At 36.5% G+C, this 26875-nt stretch overlaps 1 protein-coding gene across 3 annotated transcripts; it reads left to right on the forward strand.

Moving 5' to 3' along the window:
* Positions 1-1122: 1122 nt before the first annotated feature.
* On the forward strand, positions 1123-26382 carry RNF168 (ring finger protein 168). 3 transcript variants are annotated; one of them, XM_064494200.1, is made up of 8 exons: positions 1125-1438; positions 1763-2099; positions 11325-11401; positions 15289-15468; positions 17346-17467; positions 18910-18991; positions 21214-22117; positions 25970-26382. In XM_064494200.1, the coding sequence occupies exons 2-8, from the start codon at positions 1799-1801 to the stop codon at positions 26035-26037; spliced, it is 1734 nt and encodes a 577-aa protein (XP_064350270.1). In that variant the 5' UTR covers positions 1125-1438; positions 1763-1798; the 3' UTR covers positions 26038-26382. The 3 variants fall into 3 exon arrangements, with proteins under 3 accessions (XP_010992725.1, XP_064350270.1, XP_064350274.1); XM_064494204.1 differs by having other exon boundaries at positions 21214-22081; XM_010994423.3 differs by having other exon boundaries at positions 1123-1438; positions 21214-26382.
* Positions 26383-26875: the final 493 nt, after the last annotated feature.

Below are 26875 nucleotides of genomic sequence, written 5' to 3' on the forward strand. Positions count from 1 at the left end.
TTTGGCTTCATCTGGAAAGCACTCATCTTCTCAACCTGAAAAACCTCAGCCAATCCGAAAGACCTTAAAGACTATTTTCATGCACAATGACTTTCTTTTCTCTTCTGCCACACCTATTTGACATTTCGTCAAAACTCAGGCCTGGTTCTTTTTTTTTTCCCCCCAAAAATTTTACAATTGTGGTAAAATACACATAAACATAAAATTTGTCACCTTAACCATTTTTAAAAATTTTATTTATTTTTTTAAGACTAGTCAAGTGCAATAATGAGAACCACCTTAACCATTTTTAAGTGGACAGTTCAGTAGTATCAACTAGGTTCATAAAATTGTGCAATCATCACCACCATTCATCTCCAGAACTTGTAAAACTCTGTACCCTTTAAACAGTAACTCTCCCAGCCCCTGGCAACCACCATTCTACTTTCTGTCTCTATGAGACTTGGTTCACAGGTACTAACAATCATAGTCTTTATTTAATCCCCATCATTTTCTTAGCCAAAACCTACTTTTCCCATACAACTCAATTCAGTAAGATCAGTTGTCAGTACAAGAACTTAATATCAAAGTGGAAAAACTTATTTCAAAATGCATTAAAAGTTTAAATATTTTCCTTTTTATTTCGATTCTAATTTTGATTGCGCTAGACTGAAATTTAACAGCAAAGTATTTCCTTATAAATGATGCACATGTCGGCTAAGCCCCCGGATCCTAGCAGCCCTGCAGTTTGTTCTCCAAGTGCCTGTTAAATTGCAGCAAGTTTGCGGGTTCTCTGACCACAGCCTTTCTCTGAGATCAACCTCAGAGATGCTTTTCCAAGAACTTTGAAAAGCTACCTAAGAGGCTTAGTTACAAATTAACAGAAACAGGCGGGTAGTTTGAAGAGAACTGAGGGAACAATTTTTAAAATTACTGTTCCGTTTTTTCATTTGTTTTGGGGGTTCCCTTTTTCTGCTCAGAGACCAGTCTTGCGACACTCCCCGGTTGTCGCACCTCTGGGAGTAGAAATCACTGCGGGCAATTGAACTCCACCCAAACTGAAGCTGCAGTGATTGCGACGCAAGGGGAGGGTCCTCTCCCCGGCCGGAGGGCGGGACGGGCGGTGTGCGCAGGCCCCGGAAGTCCCGCCCGGCGTACGTTAGTGGTGTCGCCCTTGGTCGGCTCCCTAGGCGGGAGTGGCCGTTTTGGCGGGCATTTGTGACGTCACTAGCCCTTGTGGCGCTGCTACGGCACCGCCGCCAAGTTTAGGCTTTATGGCTGACCAGAGAGAGAGGAGCGGCGGACTCAGAGCGCCAGGAAGGCCTCGCGCGGACCCTCGACAACGGCGAAACGGAAGTCCCGCTCCATCGCAGCGCTTCGTCCGGGCGGAAGCAGCGTTCTTCCTCGAGCGGTGGCCCGCGGGCTTTGCTGCCCTGAGCTAAGGGAGCATCCTCACCTGGTAAGAGGGAGGAGGGGAACTTGGCGCGTGCCTTCTGCGGCGCCAGAGAGCCAGAGCGCGCCGTCTGCCCTGCCGCAACGGTTGTTAATGCCCAGAAGCAGCCAACGTTCTTTTGTTTTCTTTCCCATGTTCTTAATATGAACAAACACACCGCCTTCCGTGGTCGTGCTGTTTACCTGGTCCGCAGAACGTCTTTTTGCTTCAAGACGTTTGATTCTCCCAATCTCTGAATTCTGGAAGACTGCTGGGCATAATATTTAAACACAATATTGTTAATTTGCTTTCTGCGTACTTGGGCCGGAAATACGATTCTTTCTCTTTCAGGTGTTGATGTTGAATATGCCTTATTAGCATATTAAAATGGCTGTACCCAAAGACGCCATCCCTTCCTTGTCGGAATGCCAGTGCCAGATCTGTGTGGAAATTCTAATCGAGCCTGTAACACTGCCTTGTAACCACACGCTCTGTAAATCATGTTTCCAATCAACTGTCGAAAAGGCAAATTTGTGCTGTCCCTTCTGTCGCCGCCGGGTCTCTTCGTGGACTCGGTACCATACCCGAAGAAATTCTCTTGTCAATATGGAACTGTGGGAGATAATTCAAAAACACTATCCAAAGGAATGCAAGCTTAGAGCCTCTGGGCAGGAATCAGAGGAAATAGGTAAGTAAAACCCAGTGTGTTTGTTGGGTTAAAATGGAAAGAAAACCAAAACCAAAAAAATTGCCTGCTTAAAGCCTTAAGTCATTTGAAAAATTATGTAAATACTCACAGATGAGCAATAGTCATAGTATAGCAACAGCAAAAATAAGGAAACTACTGGATTCCTGTGTTAATTTTTTTTTTCACTTTCAGTTACTTTCTTTAGCTTGCTTGCCTGTTATGTCTCCATTTCTTAAGCATGCAGTGAGCCTCAATTATCATTCTGTGGCAGTTCCATGTAGTTCATTCTTTTTTATTCAAAACCCTCCACAACGTGGATTCTACAACAAACTATACATTAAGCCCCAAACTGTATACTTGACTCTAGCAGCTTGATCACTTACGTGATCAGTTAAGTCATGCAGTGTTTCTTGTCTGGGCTTAGAATGTGGTGCATATGCCCTGGTGTACTTGCCCTTTTCTGGAATTTCTTATTGTGGTAAAGTCTGCCATTTTCACCATTTTAAAATGTATGATTCAGTGTCATTAATTATATTCACAGTATTTTTCAACCATCACCACTATGTTTCCAAAACTTTTTCATCACTCCTAACTGTTTAACCATTAAGCAATTACTACCTATTCTTCCCCCAACACCACTGCCCTGCATTTTTCTAATCTCTGTGAATTTGCTTGTTAGATATTTCATATAAATGTATTCATACAATGTATGATCTATTTTGTCTGTCTTCTTTCTTTCACTTAGCATAATGTTTCCAAGGTTTATGCAAGGTGATATGTATGAGTACTTCATCCCTTTTTAGGGCAGAATAATATTCTATGGATATATTATATTTTGTTCTTTCATCCATTGATAGACATTTGGGTAGTTTCCACCTTTTGACTATTTGAAGAGTGCTGATATGAATATTCATATACAAGTATTTTTTAATATGTTCTCAGTTTTTTTGTGTGTATATATCTAGGAGTGGAATTGCTGGATCACATGGTAATTGTATGTTTGGCTTTTTGAGGAACTGCCAAAGTTTTCTGTAGTTTTACATTCCCACCACAATTTATAATGGTTCCAGTTTCTCCATATCCTAACCAATACTTGTAACTTTTTTCTTTTTTAAAAAAATTTTTTTGTAGCCATCCTAGGTGTAAAGTGGTATCTTAGTGTGTGTTTTTTTAATTGTGGCAAAGTATACATAACAAAATTTACCATTTTTAAGTGTACAGCCCAGTAGCGTTAAGTACATTCACATAGGTGTGCAACCATCACTACCATCCCTACTCAGAATTTTTCATCTTCCCAAATTGAAACTCCATACCCATTAAACAATAATTCTCCAATTCACTCTTCCAGTATCCCTTGGCAACCACCATTTTACTTGCTGTTTCTATGAATTTGACTACTTTAGTTACCTCATATAAGTAGAATCATAGTAGGTATTTGTCCTTTTGTGTCTGGCTTCTTTCTTTGCTTTTCATTCTTTCTTGCTTGCTTCCCTTCCTCCCTCTTTCTTTCCTCTCTTTTCCAGGACAATTCGGCAACTTTTCTTAAAGTATAATTAACTTACATTAGTTTCAGGTGTACAGCAGTGATTCGCTATTTTTATACATTACAAAATGATCACCACCTTTCACTTAGCATAATGTTGGAATTCATCCATATTGTAGCATATTTCAGAATTTCATTCCTTTCTATGTCTAAACAATATTTCATTGTCTGTATTTAACATGTTTTATTTATCCATTCATCTGTCAATGGGTACTTGGGTTACTTTCACCTTTTGGCTTCCACTTATGGGTGTTGTGAACAAGGCTGCTATGAACATTGGTGTACAAGTGTCTGTGTCCCTGCTTTCAACTCTTGGGTATGTAACCAGAAAGGAAGTGCTGAATCATACGGTAATTCTGTTTAATTTTTTGAGGAACTACCACACTCTTTGGTAGCAGGGGCACCATTTACATTCCCACCAGCAATGTTCAGGGGTTCCTTTTTTCCATATCTTTGACAGCATTTTTTACTTTCTGGGCTTTTGTTTGTTTTTAACACACCTGTTTAATACAGTGGGTGAGAGAGGCTATCTTATCATGGTTCAATTTGCATTTCTCTAATGACTAATGATGTTGAGCATCTTTTCATGTCCTTATTGGCCATTTGTATGTCTTTGGAGAAATATCTATTCAAGTCCTATGCTCATTGTTTAATGGGGTTATTTGTTTTTATGTTGTTGAGTTGGTGTTTCTTATATATTCTGGATGTTAACCCTTTTTCGGATATGATTATTTTCTCATTCCATGGGTTGCCATTTCACTCTGTTGTGTCCTTTGATGCACAAAAGTTTTTAAGTTTGATATAGTCCCATTTGTCTATTTTTGCTTTTGTTACTTTTGCTTTTGGTGTCACATTCAAGAAATCATTGCTCAATCCATTGTCATGAAGCTTTTCCCCTGTTTTCTTCTAGGAGCTTTACATGTAGTTTTAGATCTTTATTTTGATTTAATTTTTCTATATGGTTTAAGGGTAGGATCCAACTTCATTCTTTTACTTGTGCATATCCAGTTTTCCCAGTGCCATTTGTTGATAAGACAGTTGTTTTAAAGTTTTTGTTTAGTAAGTCTCTTGTCTGGACTTCTTTAGGGATGGTTTCTGTTAATTTATTTTGTTCCTTTGAATTGTCCAAACTTTGTTTCTTAGTATGCCTTGTTGACTGGTTTTTTTGGTTTTGTTTTGTTTTGGAGAAAATTGGACATTTGAATATTATATTGTGGTAACTCTGGGTATCAAGATTCTGCCCTTTCTCTGGGGTTTACCATTTTTTTGATTGTTGAAGGCTATAATAATAGTTCATTTGTTACTGAATTTCCCAAACTGTTTTTGCAAAGGCTGTTCCTTATTGTGTGTGGTCACTGAGTCTGTGTGTTAACTTGTGTTCAGTTAGTGTTCTTTCAGATTTCCTTGAGTGTCAGAAGTCAGCGAGGCAGGGAACAAAACAAAAAAGCACTTCTCTGTCCTCACGATGGCTCAGCTCAGTGCTGAGGCTGTCCTTCAGCACTTAGGCAGGCTTGCACTGAGCCGAGGATCAGCCCAAGGTGAAAGCGCAGTGTCTTCTCATATGTTTTCTGAGACTGTGTCGTTCCCTGGATCTGCCCTGTTTCCTCCAAAACAAGGAACCAGTGTCCCACTCTGAGAATGTGGGTTTCCCTCTTAAAGACTGCCACTATACTGAGGAGGACTTGGGGCAAGAACATGTGTCACAAAACTTTCCTACTATTTTGAAGTTGTCTTTTTCTTGATTCACCATTTTCTTGATTGCTATAAACCTTTGTTTTCCAGAGTTCTTACAGTGTTCGCTCTGGTAGTTTCTGTTTGTTTGTTTATTTAATTGAAGCATAGCCAGTTACAATATAGTATACAAAGTATAGTCAATGTCAATTTTTAGTGTACAGTCATGCAAATATATGTATTTGTTTTCATATTCTTTTTCATTAAAGGTTGTTGCAAGATATTGGATATAGTTCCCTGTGCTATACAGAAGAAATTTGTGTTTTTTAATCTATTTTTATATATAGTGGCTAACATTTGCAAACCTTAAACTCTCAAATTTATTCCTTCCCACCCTCTTTCCCCCAGTAACCATAAGATTGTTTACTATGTCTGCAAGTCTGTTACTGTTTTGTAGATGAGTTCATTAGTGTCCTCTGCAACGTGGATGGACGAGATCGTCATTCTAAGTGAAGTAAGCCAGAAACAGAAAGAAAAATACCATATGATATCATATATGGAATCTGCTTGTTTTTTGATGTTTCTATGGAGGAATGAGAGCTTGGAGCTGCCTGCTCTGCCACTTTGCTGACATCACTCCACCTGGCCTTCTCTTTTAAGTGTTTACCACTATAATTGCTATTGTTTTCAAGAGAGCCCTTGGACTTGAACTAATCCACATTCTGTTCTAAATAAAGTCAGTTTCTTTGAAGGAAATCTTTGGTGCTCTCAGTTGCCCTTTCCCTGGGCAAAATCTCAGCCAGTGCTCTGGAGCTAGAGGCAGAGACAGTGGCTTCTCTCTGTAGGAACAAGTCAGTAGACAGGCATAGTAGTCTCTGGTCTCCTTGGCTTGCATCTCCTAAGAACCTTTTGCTCTGTGAGTGAAAGGTTTGCTCTGTGATGAAGGCAGTGGGGCCCCAGTATTCTCTGCTTGTTGTGCCTGAGTGTGAAGTGAATGGGGAAAGGGAACCTGCCATCAGCTTCACTCAGCTCTGCAACACTGAGCTGGAAAGGATAAGAAATGCTGATAGTCTGCTCCTCCTGGAGAATGCTGTACTCCTTGACTGGGAACTGGAGAAACAGGGAGCCCTGTCTTGGCTACAGCCCCTTGGAGTGGAGCTTCCCCCTTGTTGAGTTAGCTAGGGAGAGCAGGTTGTGGCCTACGTGCCACAGAGTCTCACTTTTCTTACTGAGATTTAGTAGATTTGGGAGGGAAGTGTTTCTTCTTTTGCTGTATGCTCTTAGGACAATTTCCAGGGACTTTATTCAACCAGCTTTTTATACCTTTCTCCAGTTGTGGTGGTTTTGTTGAAGAACAGGTCTGCAGATCTCACTCTGCTGTTCTGGAAGTTGATCCCCCAAGTTGTTTTTCGTGTAAATTTTATTGAAGCATAACATATATGCACGTGTGTACAAACCATACTGTAAGAGATTTTTATTAACAACTTTGTTTCTATAAATTCTGCAGTCTAATGAAATGGAGAAATATTTTGAAATACACAAATTGCTAAAGATTTCATAAAAAGAAATTTATAACCTGAATATCTAAATATATGAAAGAAATTTAAGTCAGTTAAAAAACTTTTCCACAAGGAACACTCCAGGCCCAGGTGCCTTCACTTTGTAGATTCTTAAAGTATTTAAGGAAGTAATATGACCAACTCTACACACATTCTTTCAGAAAATAGAAGAGAGGGAACACCTCCCACCTCAGAAAGATTTAAATTTACCAAAAAAACTACAACTAGAAAGTTGTAGTGAGGTTTAGAGAGTTTATCGAGGTGACAGGATACAGAGTCATTATATAAAAATCAATTGTGTCTCTGTTCTAGTAACAAACAAGTGGAAATTAAAATGAAAATAGACCCCAGCTGATTAAAAGCAAAACAGTAGGAATTTTATAATTGAATTGCCTGGGTGTAAATCAGAACCCTATCATTACTAGATGTGTAATCTTCAATAAAATTTATATTTTAAAAAAGTGTGCAAATCATAAGTCTATAGGTCGGTGAATTTTCAAAGTGAACATGTCTATGTAACCAGTACTGTGATCAAGATCAGAACTTTCCCAGAACTCCTGAATCCTCTCAGTGGCCCTCACCATTCCTGTAACTACTGTTCTGACCTGCAATACCATAGGTCACATTTGCCTGTTTCTGAACCTTTTAAAAAATGTAATCCTGTGCTCTTGTGTGTGGCTTCTTTAGCTAATGGTTATATTTGTGAGATACATGTGGTTACAGTTTATTTTCATTGCTATGTAGACTATGTTGTATGGATATTAAGTAGAGAAAACAATGAAAAATTCTGTGTCCTGTTTGGTGGCTGTTGTGAATAGTGTTATTGTGAACATTTTTATTTGCACTTTGGTGAACACACGTCTACATTTCTGTTGGATACAGAGTGAGATTTGGGGGTCATAGAATGTGGATAAGGTGTTCAATCCTTTCCTGTGCTGTATGAGAATCTGTTCTTTGATTAGATCTCAAGCTTTGTTCCCCCCAAAACCTAATGAGAATAAGAATTTCCATGATGTTACTAGCTAGCATTGCTTGTGGTCATAATTATCCCTGATTGACAGATTGCCTCTCTATTAAGAGGAATTATAATGCTTTTGGGGATTTTATACTTTGTGCGTCTCTTAAGTGTAGTGACCATTGTAACTGAACATGTTCCTTGTGGGGAACCTGTGCCTGTATTGTTGCTACAAGAGATGTTGGCTTCTGTGCAGCAAAGGTTTCCTGGCTTCCTTGCTTGCGTGCTGTTAGATTGATGCCAAATGTGGCCTTATGGGTCATTTTCTGAGTTTGAATGTTCGGTAGAACATAAGACCATTCCTTGGTGGGTGTTACAGGTAGGGTGAGCCTTAGGAGATACTGCCAAGTGGTTTTCCAAAATCATTTTACCAATTTATGCTCCCACCAGTAGTGTCTGAGAGGTATAGTTGCATCACATCCTTGCCAACACTTGGTTTTTCTTTCCCTCCCTCCCTCCCTCCCTTCCTTCCTATCTTTCAAGAAATTTTGGTAATATACTTACATTTTTTTCAGCATTTTATTGGGAAAAAATTTTTAATATACAGAAAAGTTGAAAGAATTTTATGGTGAACTCTCATACCCATAACCAGATGTGATAGTTAACATTTTACTGTACTTGTTGTCATATATCTTTTCATCAGCCATCCATCAATCTCTTATTTTTTTATTTATTTTATTTCCCCTTAAATATACATAGAAGTACACATATTATTAGAGATCAATATTATAATTTTTTCTTTTAATGTAAAATTTTACATACGTTGAAATGTACAAATCTTAATTTTACCTTCACTGAGTGTTCACTTAAGTATAACATGTAACAAACCCCTATAAAAATAGAGAACCTTACCATCACACCTGAAATTACTCTCATGTCCCTCCCAGTTAATCCCTACTTCAACCCCCACGAAAGTCAACCACTTATTTTTTCCCACCATAGGTGAGTTTTGTCTGTTCTAAAACTTCATATAAGATAGAATTTTATTAGTTTCCTAGGGTTGCCATAACAAACTACCACAAATTAAGTGGTTTAAAATAACAAATTTATTTTCTTACAATTCTGAAGGCCAGAAGTCCAGGCACATGTTCTGTTGAAAGCTCCAGGGAAGAATTGGTTCCATGCCTTTCTCTTAGCTTCTGGGTGTTGCTGACAGTCCATGGTGTTCCTTGGCTTACAGCTGCATAACTCCAGTCTCTGCTTCCATAGTCACATGGCACTCTCCCTGTGGGTCTTTACATGGCCATTTCTTTTCTGTGTCTCTATCTGTTAAGGACACCAGAGATACTGGATTAAGAGCTCACCCTTCTCCAGTACGAATTTAGTTATTTCTACAACAACCTGTTTCCAAACAAGATCGCATTTTGGGTACAGGGGTTAGGACTTGAGCAGATCTTTTGAGGGTGACACAGTTTAGCCTATAACAGTAATCATAGAGTGTGTGTTCTTTTGTGCAGTTTTTTTTTTTAACTTAGTATAATGTTCCAGATCATCCGTGTTTTGGTTATTAGCAGTTTATTTCTTTTTAAGTGTTGCTCTACTGTAATTTTCTGGTTGTTCTCCAGTTCATGGTGCATCAGCCATTTCCAGCTTTTGGCTATTATGAATAAAGTTGCTGTGAAGATGCTTGTACAAGTTTTTTTGTGGCCATATGTTTTCATTTTTCCTTGGCAGATACTCAAGCGGAATTTCTTAGTCATAGAGTAGATGTATATTTGATTGTAAAATAAACTACCAGATAATTTTCCAAAGTGGTTGTATTATTTTCTAATCCCAGCAACAACATACACAAATTCTGGGTGAGTTAAAAATAATGGAAACTAAAAGTGACTGAAGAAAATACAAGTGATAAATTCAGAATCTTAAGATAGAGTAGATTTCCTGAGTAACAGAAGAAATCCTAAAACAAAACTTTTATATGATAACAAACGTCACAAAGTTAAAAACAACAAACTGGGAGAAGTCATTTGCAAATGCTTAAATCAACAGAGAATTAACATCTAGAATATAACAAGAACTACAGATTAAGAGAAACACTACAATAATGGGCAAAGGAAAGGAACATGCAATTTACAGATGCTTAACTACTCACTCTGTAGTAAGCAGAGAACTGTAATTTTTTTAAAAAATTTAATGAAACTACTGAGATTTTTAAAGTTTACTTACTGATTTGTTCACAGGTAAATCTAAACTAAGATCAGTAACTTTTTCAACCAAAGATGCAATAAATTACGTAGCAGCAATTATTTGCTATTTCTTAAACAATTTCTAAATCCATTTTATAGACTAAAAGTGAGTATGACAGTCGATATTTGCCATCTGTCGAAAGCAGCTCGCCAACAGTGCTTATGTTGGTTAACTCTAAAATTTCTATCATAAATCACTTAAATGTTCCCACCATACTTAATGTTGCTTTCTTATGGTGAGTGCTGTTCTTAAAGCAGACAGAATTCATTAAAGGAAATTTATCACTATACTTGTAATTTTACTCTGAAGGAAAAATCCAAGTTAATTAGAAAACTGAATGTCCAATATTGGACCAAAAATAAAAATAAACAATAAAACCTAACTTGAACAGTTAAGCGGTTTATAAAATTATTCTTCCAGCCCTCATTTTGACTCTGCTTTTGTCATCATGGAAACAATTTCTTCTCCCAATTAAAATAAATTTGCTCAGTAGTACCAATCTTCCTCTGAAACCTGTAGAACTCTTGACTTTCTCTGACCTCTGGTGGTTTGCCAGCAATCTCGGGTATTCCAGGGCTTACAGATGCATCCCTCCAACCCTTTGTGTTCACACAGTGTTGTCACTGTGTGTCTTCACAGCATTTTCCTTCTGTGTGTCTGTGTCCAAATTTCCCCTTTTTTGTGAGGATACCAGTTATAATACAAACTTTGGTTTCTGCACATCTATCTTAGTTTAGGCTGTTGTAACAAAGTATATAGAGTGGGTCACTTAAACAATAGAAATTTACTCCCTATAGTTCTGGAGCTGGGAAGTCTGAGATCAGTGTTTTATAATAGCCATTCTAATAGGTACATAATGCTATCTCTTTGTGGTTTTGATTTGCATATCCCTAATGAATAGTGATGTTGAGCATCTTTTCTTGTGCTTGTTGGCTATATGTATGTATCTTTTTTGAAGAAATATGTGTTTGCTGTAATTGTAGGATTACTTTTTTAAAAACTCCTTTACTATTATTTTAATGGCTTCTAGAGAAAGAGCTAAGTATATATATTCATGTGCCGTTTTGAACCAGAAAATCTTTGGTTTTTCTTTTAAAATGCAACTCCATAAAAAATATTGCTATAGCTGTTAATAATTGTATATTTATTTTAATTTCGCATTTTTATGTTAATATAGGTTTAATGGAAAATAAAAGTTAGCCATAGACTCCTCTGTTGCCTATATAATTTTCTTTCTTGATCTGAAACAGTTGATGACTATCAGCCAGTTCGCCTGTTAAGTAAACCTGGGGAATTAAGAAGAGAATATGAAGAGGAGATAAGCAAGGTCGGTACTAAATACTTGTTCTTTTTTAGAAGAATTCTCTGCTGTGTTTTCAGTTTCAGATTTTACGTACAGCTTTATGTGCTTCTATAAATAGTATATATTGAAGTGTTAATAATTTTAATGTACTTTATAAAGACTCCATTTTTTACATTGTTCAAAGTAGTTAAAAACTAGCTTTAGTTTATTTAATTTCCCTGAAGCTTTGAACATAAAGGGTGGTAGATTATGGGTGTCTTAGTTCATTTGGGCTGCTATAACAAAAACACATAAACTGGGTGGCTTAAACAACAAACATTTATTTCTCACAGTTCTGGATCTGGAAAGCGTAAAATTAAGGCATGGCAGATCTGGTATTGGGCGAGGGCCTGCTTCTTGGCATGTAGACGGCTGCCTTCTCACTGTGTCCTCACATGGCAGAGAGGGAGAGAGAGATCCTCTCTTTCGTGTCTTGTCTTTTCATGAGGACTCCACCCTTACAACCCAGTTACCTTCCAAAGGCCAAACCTCCAAATATTGTCACATTGGGAGTTATGGCTTCAACATACGAATTTGGGAGAACACAAACGATGTGTTTAGATGAGAGCATAAAGGGCTAGTTGTGAAGTCCCTAAATAGGAAAAGAGGGAGTGGTGCTTACAGTGAAGCCTTTGAACTTCACTTGTACTAAGAGAGCCTTAGTACTTCCTGCACCCTGCTTAGTATAGAGTAGTGTTGTCCCCTAGAAATACGATGTGAGTCCATATGTAATTTAAATTTTTCTACTAGTCACATTTTTAAGATTTTTTAAAGGATGAAACTAATTTTAATATATTTTATTTATCTCAATATATCTAAAATATTTTATTATGAAATCAATATAGAAAATATTAATTATAGGCAATCTACAGATTTAATGCAATCCCTATCAAATTACCCAGGATGTATTTTACAGAACTAGAACAAATCATAATAAAATTTATATGGAACCACAAAAGACCCAGAATTGCCAAAGCAATACTGAAGAAAAAGAAAGTGGCTGGAGTAATAACTCTCCCAGACTTCAGACAATACTATAGAGCTACAGTAATCAAGACAGCATGGTATTGGTACCAAAACAGACATATGGACCAATGGAACAGAATAGAGAGCCCAGAAATGAACCCACAAACTTTTGGTCAACTAAACTTCGGCAAAGGAGGCAAGAATATACAGTGGAATAAAGAGAGTCTCTTCAGCAGATGATGTTGGGAAGACTGGACAGCAGCATGTAAATCAGTGAAGCTAGATCACTCCCTTACGCCGTACACAAAAATAAACTCAAAATGGATCAAAGACTTAAACATAAGACAAGATACGATAAACCTCCTAGAAGAAAACATAGGCAAAACATTATCTCACATACATCTCAAAAATGTTCTCCTAGGGTAGTCTACCCAAGCAATAGAAATAAAAGCAAGAATAAACAAATGGGACCTCGTTAAACTTACAACCTTCTGCACAGCAAAGGAAACCATAAGCAAAACAAAACGACAACCTACGGAATGGGAGAAAATTTTTGCAAACAATGAAACCAACAAAGGCTTGATCTCCAGAATATATAAGCAGCTCAAACGACTTAATAAGAAAAAAACGAACAACCCAATCCAAAAATGGGCAGAAGACCTAAACAAGCAATTCTCCAAGGAAGAAATACAAATGATCCATAGGCACATGAAAAAATGCTCAATATCACTAATTATCAGAGAAATGCAAATCAAAACTACAATGAGGTATCACCTCACACCAGTCAGAATGGCCATCATTCAAAAGTCCACAAATGACAAATGCTGGAGAGGCTGTGGAGAAAAGGGGACCCTTCTCCACTGCTGATGGGAATGCGGTTTGGTGCAGCCACTGTGGAAAACAGTATGGAGATTCCTCAAAAGACTAGGAATAGACTTACCATATGACCCAGGAACCCCACTCCTGGGCATATATCCAGAAGGAACCCTACTTCAAAAAGACACCTGCACCCCAATGTTCATAGCAGCACTATTTACAATAGCCAAGACATGGAAACATCCTAAATGTCCATTGACAGATGACTGGATAAAGAAGATGTGATATGTTTATACAGTGGAATACTATTCAGCCATAAAAACGACAACACCATTTGCAGCAATATGGATGTCCTTGGAGAATATCATTCTAAGTGAAGTAAGCCAGAAAGAGAAAGAAAAATACCATATGAGAATGCTCATATGTGAAATCTAAAGAAAAACCACCAAAAACATAAATACAAAATAGAAACAGACTCATAGACATAGAATACAAACTTGTGGTTGCCAGGGGGAGGGTGGTAGGAAAGGACAGGCTGGGAGTTCGAAATTTGTAGATAATGACAGGCATAAGTAGAATAGATAAACAAGATTATACTGTATAGCACAGGGAAATATATACAAGATTTTGTGGTAGCTTAACAGCAAAAAAGAATGCGACAATGAATATATGTATGTTCATGTATAACTGAAAAATTGGGCTCTACACTGGAAATTGACACAACATTGTAAACTATAACTCAATAAAAAATGAAAAAATTATATATTACCTATATAATTACATGTCAGATTATATAATTAGATCTTAATTATATAGTTACATATAAATTAATCATGAGAGAGTTTACTTTTCTTCTTATTTAGTCTCCAGTTGTGTATTTTGTACTTGTAATACATATCAATTTGGATAGTCACATTTCAGCTGCTCAGTAGCCTCATGTAGCTAGTGGCTGCTGTCTTGGATCATGTGAGGTCTAGAACTAATAAATAATTACGATAGTTAAGTGTCAGCATATTGTCTAAACAAAGTCCTTCAGTAAGGGTTTTAAAGGAATAATTTAATCCTTACAACAATGTAATGAGAACACGTTCTATCAGGATGCTTTGGAATACAGGTAAAACAAAATCTAATTTGAACTGCCTTAAACAATAAGAAAATTGTAATTTATTGGAATTCCAGTGGTAGTAACAGCTTCAGGGTTGGTTTCATCCAGAGCTCTAGTTCCGTTTCTTTGCTAACTTCTGTCAGCTGGCTTTCTCCTCAGGCTAACAGCAAGATAGCTGCACAGTTCTGAACCGCAGGTGCATGTGCCACAACATGCAGAGGGAGAAGCAGCAGGCTCTTCAGTCACCTTCCTTTAACAGCAAGAAAACGTACAAGTTTCTTAGCAAACTTTTCCTCATGTCTCCTTCACTTAAATTGGATCAAAGACTTGTTCTTGAGTCAAATCCTTTAGCTTCCTGAAGTGGCTCTTAGATTATTTCTTTCAGAAAGTATAGTTTAAGTGACCACAAGGGTGGCCTTAGGTCCTCAAAGCTGTTTGAGTCTGCACTCTGCATTTACTGATCTAAGAAAGTTATTTGCTTTTCTATGTCTGTTTCTTCATCCATAAATCATATAATGACCATTATGGTTGTTTCTTCAGCAAACATTCCACTCTGCCTGGTGTGTTTCAGGATTCATCCCAACTTCAAGGATAGACCCTGATTAGTTTGAGTTAGTTTTTCACTCCATCTGCTTTGCTAGGGTTTGGTTCAGAAACCTAGGCCAAAGTTAGGCCTTCCATTAATTGAGGGAAAGTATTACCTAGAAACACTTCCAAAAATGTGTTAGTGTAATGGAAAATGTGATAAGGACTGAAGCGAGGAAAGATGAGGCTTTGATCAAGGTTCCATTGGACTGACTGGGGAAGGCTCCTGAAAGAGACTTTGTGGACATTTCTACAGAAATTAGTCTCTCCAGATTTGCACTGGATTTGAAATATGTTAATTCCTGCCATTTTTTTTTTACTTCTATTATTCTTATTAAGAAATATTATAGATACACGAAAAAGTTCAGGGAGGAATTGTTCTTTATTAATCATTTTTAAGGTGGAGGCAGAGCGACGAGCCAATGAGGAAGAAGAAAACAAAGCCAGTGAAGAATACATTCAGAGATTACTGGCAGAGGAGGAAGAAGAGGAAAAAAGGCAGGCAGAAAAAAGGCAGAGGGAGATGGAAGAACAACTGAAAAGTGATGAAGAGCTGGCAAGAAAGCTAAGCATTAATATTGTAAGTTTTAAAAACTTTGAAGTGTTAATATTCCTATTGCTTTTCCTAGGTGATTTTGAACAGCCTGAAGAATTGTTTACCATAACTAGAAACTATTTCTGACATTATTTACTCTACTTAAAAGGTTTTTTTTGCATATTGTTACACATTTGCCTTAATCCAAGTATACTTAAAAAAACCTTTTTTATAAGTTGTCAGTACATTCAGTTATGTAGGAAAGCTATTCAGTGAAAAATGAGTTTTCTTTCCCCCTCCCACGTCTTTACTCTGATTCCTTTTTCATTACATCAGACACTCTCCCCAAAGGTTAGCACTATTAACAGTTTCTTTTTTTTCTTTCTTTTTTTTAAATTGAAGTAGAGTCAGTTACAATGTGTCGGTCTCTGGTGTACAGCACAATGTCCCAGTCATGCATATACACACATATATTTGTTTTCATATTTTTTTCATTAAAGGTTATTACGAGATACTGAACATAGTTCCCTATGTTATACAGAAGAAACTATTAATAGTTTCTTACAACTTTTTTTACCTAAAAAGAATGTGTGAATCACACTGTTTTTTTCCTGACCTTCTTCACGTGATATTTCTTAGAGGTGTTTTGTATTACTACATATAGTCTATCTAAAGTTCTTTTCTAGTAATGGCATTTGCAGGATGCAAATCACTTTTTGCAAGTGAAGCACATTAAATTTTTTAGTAACATATAAAACCTGGATTTTATTAATCTTGCTATAGTTAAATTACTGCCTAGGGGACAATGAACTAAGAAAGGATGATAAAACACATACTTTAAGACCATAGGATACAATGGGGACTGAGTGATTTGAAAGAACCTGGTGGAATCACCTGTGGTTCTTTTAAAATGCAAACTCCTATACTAAATCTACTAAATCAGAATCCCTGGGGATGGGATTTAGGGGATACCATTCCCAGAGGCATCCAGGGAAGTGTGACATGCATTCAGGCTTGAGCCTCTAAAAACAATTCCTCTGCTTTCAAACAACAAATATCTTAAAATATATTTACCAAAATGAAGCATATCCAGAACTGGGGTTTTGTTTTTTCTATATTTGAGAGGCTTACCATTCATAATAATATACCTAAGTTTTAGATTATATGCCCTTTTTAAAAATATATTTCCTTTTAAGATATAAGTGGGATAGCTTCGGAATGGTACACAATTGAGAATTAAATAAAAGACGCAGGCCGAAAGAATAACAAATGGGATAGGAAAGAAAAAATATATCAGAGAGGAAAATCTGAGGTCAATTTTACTTGTATTTCAAGAGTTAATTCTAATTCTTCTTGTTTTCACATGGGGATTATAAGAGCAGATCTATTGATATTTTAGAATAATTTTTGGTTTACTTGTAAAAGTTTGGTGGTTCAAGGCCACTGCTGACCTTTTTTAAAAAAAATTTTCCAGTGGTGTAGTAAGAAACTTACGAGACTAGGACCACAAGTAAATATTCATGATATTTATTGGTATGCCCTTAAATCCCCAGATTAAGTTATTTTACATAAAATGACTTTTATTCCAGGTATAGTCACAGCTCTTTGAATTTTTCCCTACAGATTACGGTAGTTATAAATATTTGAAATTATTCATTAGAAAAATTAGCAGAAACTATCAGCTAATGAGATTAGTATCATCATGCTCTTTGTGTTTATAATGTAGAGTAAAAATGAATTTAGACCAACTTAGGTAAACTTAATCTTGTTCATACTAATTTTTGCATGGTCAGTATTATTCAAAGGATGTACAGAATTTAAACATAGCATAATTTCTGAAAAATTCTGTTGTGGATTCTGATTTAATTAGTCAAATTAATAATTTATTTTAAAATTGTTTTATGCTTTTTGTGTTGCTCAAGAACAATTTCTGTGAGGGAAGCATCTTGGCTTCGCCCTTGAATTTCAGAAAATCTGATCCAGTCACAACCAAACCACAAAAGAAAAGTAAGAACAAACAAATAAACACTGGAGATATTCAGAAGTAAGTGAACATTACTATCAATTATTTATTGACCACCTACTGTAGATTTTTGTTCATAGAGTCTACTGTTGATCAAAATCGATCCATCAACCCTGCATGAAAACCCTCCACATGGTCTAAGCTTGACGTAAAGTGAAAATAAGAGAGATGCTCACATCCTGTGCATCTTAAGCACAGAGATGTGAAGCTTTTTTTATCTTGATTGCTCAGGATTTCCATGTTGTTCCTATTTTCTCAAAATTAATCAATTGGATTCCTTTTTCTTTTGGCTTAGATTCAAGTGAGAAAAGCTGGTCCCAAGTAAGGTCATCCTCATTGAAGGAGTTTACAATTTTGGCATCCCCCACACTCTCTTTTTCCCCAGTTTATGGATTATATTTCTTCTCTACTATACAAAACAAATCAGTCAGGTAGTCAATAGTAGAGCGAATTTAGTTGCCCCACAGCGCCCCTCTAGCAGCAGGAAGAGTTGATGTCTCTGTAAGTGTATAAGCTTTCCAATAGTAGTTCATAGTTGAAACAGTTTATCAACTGTAGTTTATCAACTACAATCTAGACGTCAAACATGTAAGGGCTTTTGGTTCAACTGCGTAAATATGTGCAGGTAATTTGCATCCTTCCAAAATTCATAGAAATTTAGGATTTGGGGTGGTGGAGACTTGGGATGGGGAGATGGAGATTGGCGGGAAGAGGGCAGCATTAAAGGAAGTGGTTGCTATTAAGGGAGAAAAAAGATATGCAACATCAGTGTTGTTAATGCTGATATGCAAAGTAGAAATCAAGAGAAAAACCACTGAAAGGAGAAAAGCAGAGATACTTCGTATTGATATAGTACTTTCCTGCTTAAAAAATGTAACTGTAATGAATCTAAATAGATACTTTGAAATATTTAAAGATAAAAATTTACTAGAAATATAAGAATAAACTTATGAATTTAAAAGCAGAAATAGAAGAAACTGAGAAACTAGTGGATTAAAGTTAAAACAAAGTTAAATACAGATAAGGTCTAGTCTCTAGAATATATAAAGAATTCTTACATAAAACAGCAACATACAAGATAGAGTGTTGGTTGCACAACTTTGTACTAAATGTACACTTTAAAATAGTTAATTTTATGTTATATGAATCAAATTTAAAATAATTAACAAAAAGCTTACTAAAGTGTTTGAAATTAAGAAAAAGTGCCAGGTAACTCATTGGCTAAAGAGTAAATCTTGATAGAAATATAGAACTGAAAATATTGCACATCAAGACTTACGGGATGTGACTGAAGTAGCATTTAGAAGGCTTTAAATGCCGTATCAGATAAAGAAGACAGGCTGAAAATATATCTAAAATGACAATTCCATAACAAAAAAATAGACTCACAGACTGGTAGCTAGTGGTACATGCCACTTGTGTTTAAAGCATTTGATTTTGGCAAACTTTTTTTTTTTTTTAAGGTATTTGTCACCTAAATCTCAACTTGGGTCAGCATCACAGTCTGAAGTTGCACAAGAAGACAGGAAAAACTCCATGTCTATGGTATGTGGGTGCTACAGATGTTCTCGGTTTAGCAAGTTTACTGATGCTATAAATTGTTAACACTTGTCATTTCCTAACTTCTTTTTAAAGTCACTGTACTAAATGGAACATTATTTCTTAATTATCTTAGACTCACCTAGACTAAGAGTCAGCAAATTTTTCTCTAAAGAGCCAGATAGTAAATATTTTCGGCTTTGCAGCCCACCAGGTCTCAGTCCCAACTGTCCAATGATGCTGTTGTCATGTGAAAGCATCGACAGACAATATGTAAACAAATGCGCTTGTCTTTGTTCCAGTAAAACCATTTATGAAATCAAGCAGCAGGCTGAATTTGGCCTATCGGCCACAGTTTGTAGATCCCTGACGTAGATAATCAAATTCACAAAACTGGATAGGCTACCCTGGTACCAGCTTCCCTTAAAAGATTACAGGATGGAAAACAAAGCATGCTAGTAGGGCAGCATCAGGCATCGCTGTTCAACAAGAGTCATTACTACAGAGCTTCTAAGTGATGGCCTGGAAATGAGACCATGAAGAAGAGTATAGTAACCACCCAGGTTCGGAAGTCCCATGCCCCATAAGAGTCAGTTATTTACTGTAACAATTCATAGGTATAGCTTCCAGGGGTCCTGGTAAAGGGCACACCCAGTCAAAGGAGTTGTAAATTACTTTAAGAAGCCCCAGGCTTTGGCTTCCTGCAACATGTTTATAGACCACTCATAGGTCTCCTAGTACAGATGCAGTTCACCAATAAGGGTCATTTTTACCATAAGCTATGTGGCCTAGTAACACATGTGACATTCCCCCTTTATCGGGTTTCCAAGCAAATAGAATGAAGAAAGATGAGCTGACACCAAAGTCAATTTCCTACAGAGAAGAGGTTTTGTTAACCCTTTACTCATGGGTTCCTAAAATTTTTTCAGTTCAGCCAGGTGGTTTTATAACACCAACATTTAATCTTCATCCAACCACTAGCTCTGTAAGGTATCCTTCTTGTGCCCAGTTACAGCTGAGAAGACTGAGGTATGCAGAGATAAGAGACTCCCAAAGTCCCTTAAGTAGAGGGAGTAGAGGGAGGATTCAAGTCCAGATAGTTTGGCTCATACTAGAACTAAGGACTGATGTAAGATGCATTCTAGGGCTGGGATTTTTTTTCCTATCCTGATGTTAATATTCACAGCAAAATCAAGTAAGCAGCCTAGAATTTGTCCAATCCAAACCACATTGATTCATAAGAAATGTTATGAGTGATGATAAATGCAAAGCAAAGTAGGTGTTTAAAAAAAAAAAAAACAGATTTAAGGTCTCCAACAACAAGGAGTAATTTTTGTTGTGGAGCAAATTCTCATTGAAGCGTTTCTTCTTAAGGCTTTCACATGGTCAAAAATAATCCTAGGTCTTGACATACCTAAGACCTGTAAGTGAGAAGAAGAATTATACTGGCTAAAGCAAGGGTTCTTAACCTAGGGTCTATGAGTAGAATCCACGGAGTACATATGAACTTAGATAGAAGAAAAAGTTGTTTTCATTTTTGCCTGACCTCTCATTTTAGTGTTTCCTTTAGTTATGAATGTTGGCAGCAAACCATAATACTGTTATCAGTACCTGTGACTTTATTGCCAGTAGAAAGCACAGGTTTTTAATCATATTACATTTGTTTGCAAGATCTCTTAAAGTATCATTTATATTCATCCCTCCAATATTATAAGTTATTAGACTTGCCACTAGATCTTAATATTTAATGTATTTAATAGATAAGCTTTATTACATCATAAATTATAAGATTTTAATAATTGTATTATAAATTATTCCCTTTATAACTGTATGTATTTATTTTTATGTTTAAAACTATTTTTCTCAGAAGAGGTCTGTAAGCTTCACAAAAATGCCAAAGGGAGGATGATTTGTGACACAAAAAGGGATTAAAAACCTCTAGTGTAGAGGAAATTTATAAAGTGAGAGGTCAGGTCATGGTGCCAGCTCCTGGCCATATATATATAACTAGTTTGTGGGTTTTAATCTATAGGCTTTCATGGGAATGAAAATGAAGAAATACCTTAGTCTAAATTGGCACACAATAGAAATACTATTAAGAATTAATATACCTTCTTGGTAATAATAATTACCTTATGCTGACAGCTCTGCTATAGTATCAGTGTAATTAGACTTACATATTATGACTTGATATTTTCCCCTATTTGGTCTTTTTCTGTTTTCTCCAGGAAACTGACAGCAGTGATGTAAATAGCCCTACATGGCAAGACATAGAAATGGAGGAAGATATGCCAATACTCTCTCCTCAGATATGCCTTGAAATTCAAGAACAATGTGCAAAATCTTCAGTGGAGTCACCTATGCCTCAGTTACGTGCCAGTGGTAGAGAATGGTGCCTTGAAGGAAAAGTCGAAACAAGATCAAGCAATCATGGTAAAGAATTATGTGTCATAAATCATGAGGAACCTAAAGCCAGAGTTCCCTACTCTGGAGAAGCTGCAGATGAACCTTGTGGCAAAACACAGAGTGGGTGTACTGTATCTGATATGACACAGATAATTAGAAATGACACAGCTGAGACAGAAAATGAGGAGTCTCGCCTACTGATCAATAAAGATATCTCCAAAAGAAAAAACCAGGAATCTTTGTTTGAAGGAGCCAGGGATCCATGCTTTTCTGCAAAAAGAAGAAAAATGTTCCCCAAAGCTTCCTCAGACCAAGAGGACACAGAAATCAACTTTACCCAAAAACTGATAGATTTGGAACATCTACTTTTTGAGAGACATAAACAAGAAGAACAGGACAGGTTATTAGCATTACAGCTTCAGAAAGAGGTGGATCAAGAACGACTGAGGCCAAACCGGCAAAAAGGATCCCCAGATGAGTATCAGTTACGTGCTACATCCTCACCTCCAGACAGATTACTAAACGGACAGAGGAAGAATTCCAAAGATAGGAACTTCAAAAGACAAACTGATCTGGAGCATCCAAAACCTCGGAGAGGCTCAAAAAATGAAAATTGGCAACCTTCTTTAAAGATCCAGTTTAAACGTTCAGTTAATGGAAAAAAGATACCAAATTCTACTAGAGATGATGGTAATGTGCCTAAAACTGCTCATTCCCTACAGCCTAGTAAGTCACAGAAAAGTATTTTTCAGATGTTTCAGAGATACACAAAGTAATGCATGGGTAAAGGGAGTGTTTTATAATCTAGTAAAGCTGGATTGTGAAGCTCTCTATTGTAGATTCTTAACTTTTTTTTATTAATTCTGCTCTGTGGGCACACTCATTGTCCTCAATTACAGGACAATCCTTGTGATTATAAGGGAGAAATATATGAAGGTATTTCTGCCAAACTCAGTGGTAAGCAAGAATCCCTCTCCTTTCCTTTTTTAGTAACTGTGATGTACTAAGTTGACAGTCCTTATGGATATAAAAATGCCTTGGCTGACTCCCAAGAAATCATTTCCATGCATTTCCTAAAAAATGCATAATCTATGGCCTTTGCTCAACTTTTTGTCCTGCCTAGTAATTAAAGCAACTTTATAGTATAACCAAGTAGTTAAGGAATCCAGGCAGGGTTTAAAATCTGTTTCTTGCAACTTTCCCATGTATTTGCAGAGCTCATGAAATGCATCTTCCATAACACTAAAGTAATCTAATTTCTATTCCACTTTACTTTTTTAAGTATTACAGCATTTTCTTTGACTTAAAATGGATTTGGATCAACATGAAGTCAGAAGAATCAGAGTTTTCTGGAAAATTAGGGATTAACTGACAGAAATGAAGCGAGATTCTTGATACAAAAGGGCCTAAGAGTTGGGATAAGGCTGAGTGGACTGGATTGACAGTTTGGAAGCATTGGAACTGAGTAGATGATCAGATGACTGGGTCCAAAATAGAGTAGCATGTGTTGTTTGGCAAAGTCTTCTTCCTTGTCTTTCTTTGCTAAATGACACAGAAAATGTGAGTTTTTGCACCGTTGTATCTAATCTGCTATTCAAGGGGAAAAATGGGAATTTACTGAGAGTTATATCACAGTATCTACGTTGTACAACCTGACTAACCATGTATTTATTTCCTTATGTTATCATTTGTATTGATACTGACTTACTTGTGTTATGGACAAAAATAGAAAGTATGATACTTGAGTTTGGCCCTGTCTTACCCATGAAAGTTAAATTAGAAGGTAGTGATTTCATTTTGTGAATTTAACTTAGAAACTATTGATCTTATGTTTCATTAATGTGAACAACTTAGAGCAAACAAACAATAGTTTTAACAGCATTTCTTCTGATGTCTAGTTAGCCATCCTTTTAAGGTAAATAACAATAAAATGTCCTAGAGGTAAAAATTCAAGATTAAATTTATCAGTATTTCTATACATTATTAAGGGTTTTTTTCCTCCAATTTTGTAACTGAAATCTGCATACTTGACGGCATCCACTTCAATACTGATTGGGTAATTATGGGTAGAATTCTGATGCTGATTTAAAATTTAGTTTGCCCTTTCTCAAAAGTGATTGCCTTCTGAGTAATGATTGTGCTGAAATGAAATGTAGTTAGAAACTAATCAAATTTGTCTAAAATAGACTAAAATCTGTTTTTTCATCAAACCAGTATTTTTTAAGAGCAATTTCACTTTACAGTTTAGGGTAGGCATTGTTGTAATGCCTCAAATCAAAAGTTATGTAATTAAATCTTCCTGGAATAGTCTATGACCAAAAAAGGAGGAAAAATAGGGTAATGTATTTAGGATTTACCTATCTAACCACTTATTTGTGAAGAAATCTTTCTGACTAAAGTCGGTTTTAAGATAAAGTTTAATTTCTCAGTCGTTCTGAGAAATTATGCATTTTTGTGAGAAACTAGTAAATGTTTCGTGTCAGTCATTAGAATGTATGGATACTTCTCCCATTTCTTTGGAAGGGATATGAGAGTGTTTAATTTCTCAGGGAGTTCTAAAACTGCAGAGATTGAGAATCTGGAAATTTAAATAATTATTAAAAATTTAAATGGACTGTGGTTTACAACAGGTAAAAATTAACACATGAAAATTAAAAGTTCTGCATAACAAAAACTATCATAAAGGAAAATTGAAAGACATAAACTAGGGGAGAAAGATGCAATTCATCACAAAGAGCTAATTTCCTTTATAATAAAGTATCTGCCAATACGTTAAGAAAAAGACTAACAACCCAGAAGGAAAACTAGAGAAGTTTTTTCCCAAGAAACATTGTTCAAGAAAAGGAAATGTAAATGGCTTTTAAATGTGTTAAAAGATGCATGATATCACTTATACTAATGCTCATATATTTTTCCACCTTTCAGATTAGTAAAGATAAAGGTGCTTTTTGGGGTCTGCTTTGATACATGTTTGTTTGTTTTAATCTTGGCAAGAGTGTAGGGAAATAGGCACTTCTATATGTTGCCTGGTATGAATAGAAAATTTAAAATTCCTAGAGAGGTAACCTTGGCAATTCTTCCTCTATTAAAGCTGTCTTCACATATATGTAGAATGGCACAAAATACTTTTGTATGGCATTGTTTGTAATAACAAGCTTAGCAACAACCTTAATCATATCAATACACACCAAATAAATGATGGTACAATGGAATACTATACTGCAATTAAACAAACAAAAAACCTACTTTACTGATGTGAAAAGAACTGTAAGATACAGAGTAAACCAAAAATACAAGCTGTAGAATAGCATATATAGTGAGCAACCATTTGTCCAAAAAAAGAGAAATATATGTATGAACAAGAGAGACAGTGTTGCCAGTGGGGAGAGAAACTGGGTGACTGGGAGATACAAATGAAAGAATGACTTTTTGCTATTGTTCTTTTATATTTTTTGAATTTTCAGTCATATTGAATCTATTGTATCAGTCAAAATTTAAATGTTCTTAAAATATTGCAAGATAAAGGAAACTTATGCATCTCAGCCTGCACCACTCTGGATAGTCCTTTTTTGCCTTTAAATTCTAAGAGTTGTAGTTCAGGAAGTTTTTTCAGTGTGAAAAAATAATTAGCACTGTGAATTTTTGGAAATAGTATTATAAATGAATTTGAATATATTTGGCTTTAATGTACTATTTTAAAATTATTTGAAAAGCAAATCTTAGGCTTTTCAGGTAGCATTGCAGCAAACCTGTAGTCCTGCTGAAAATAATAAGAAAAGCCAGATTTAAAAAATGTAAAATTTTCTACTTAAAAGCATCGGAAAGCTACTGAAACAATGCGGACTAAGTTGGCGCTAAGACTCTAGAGAGGGAAGACTTGAGAGGTGAACTGATGTTTGCAACCACTTTTTCGCTCATAGCATGTGCCTACTCTGAATGCAGGCTGAGATTCAGGGCTGCTGCTGGTGAACAGAGAAACCGGCAGAGCTCTTGGCCATCTCATGAAGCTAGAGTGACACAAGGGTCATCAAACACAAGGTTGGCTTTCCCATAGAGATAATCACAGTTTTGAAACTGTTCAGAGCAGAGGCCAAAAGGCTGAAAACCTCTGAAAAGCAGAGAGGAGTTGTCATCAGGTACAAGGTGCTAATGAGACAAGAACAGTTCAGGTCCTACCAGGGAAAGGAAGCCTGTTGAACACACTAAGGCCTCAACTGAAAGCCCTAGCACAGAGGTGTGCAGACTATGTCCCACAAGCCAAATCTGCACGCTGACAATTTTTGTAGGGCCTGTGAGCTAAGAATGCTTTTAAATGGCTCTTAGGTTCCTTAGTTCACAAATATTTATTCCATAAGGAATTGAACTATGGGACTAGTAATTCGTGCATAAGTTTTGGACCATCAACACAACTATATGCTCCCCCTCAAATTACTTTAATTTGTAAATGGGAATCAGTGTAACTAACGGAGTCGCTATCAAGAGTGAAGGAAAGTAATACACATTGAGCACCTGGTGCAGGCCGTGATTCAAAAATGAACTTTAATAAGTGATAGTTCTTTTCTCCTGGCTATCCTGCAGCCTCATCACTCCACCAGTCCCACTTTGAAGAGAGTTTCACTTTATCCCGTGACTTTGTGCGACCATAAGTACCCACATACAGCGTCCAGTAAATTGCAGTTACCTTCTGTCTACTCATGGAGACTCCACTGACCTCTCTCCTGCCAGATGTGTCCACAGCACCATGTAACAAGAAACCCCTGCTCATAAGTTCCTCTCTGTCACAGTTCCCAGATGACAGGAGACTTTGGCCTCAGGAAACCATTTCTTGGAAATACCTTGTGGCTTCCTCAGATTCCTATACTGCTTCTATACATTTGGTGTACATAAAGGTGTGTAAAATACCACAAACTTTGAAAGGAGTTGAGCTACTACTGTATGTTTACTTATTTCTTAATTCCTGTGTAAAGATTAATAAAGAATCATGACTTTAATTTTTAGTCTTTTTTTTCCCCTTCAGTATATTTATGCCTTGTTTTGGCAGGACTTGGAGCAACACGGACCCTGAATTCACTTGAGGGCACCCTTCTCTTTACATTTCACTTTAACTTGGCTCTTATGGTCCCAGGCTGCTGCAGTTAGGCTCTATCCGTGAAACCAGTTCCATCCAAAAGGTTTTCTGTCAGTTGGGGATCATAAATTGGGTCTATCTTTTGTATCATTCCTCTTCCTCTCTTAAGACCCATAAAAAGTTAGGGTGTCTGTTTTTTACTACAAGTCAGACAGACTGAGCGTGGACTTTCCTGAGTCCCAGGATCAGGATGAGAATCCCACTCCCTGCTCAGTTTATACTAGAAAAATGTAGATTTTACTGGGTCTATTGATAGATCCACTTGAGGAAAAAAAAACATAATAGGTATTTCACTAGAGGGTATGCAGTATAGGGAATTGGTTAGACAGGTGTTGGGGCAAAAGGAAACACTGAGA

This window comes from Camelus dromedarius, chromosome 2, assembly GCF_036321535.1.
Source record: "Camelus dromedarius isolate mCamDro1 chromosome 2, mCamDro1.pat, whole genome shotgun sequence".
NCBI lineage: Eukaryota > Metazoa > Chordata > Mammalia > Artiodactyla > Camelidae > Camelus > Camelus dromedarius.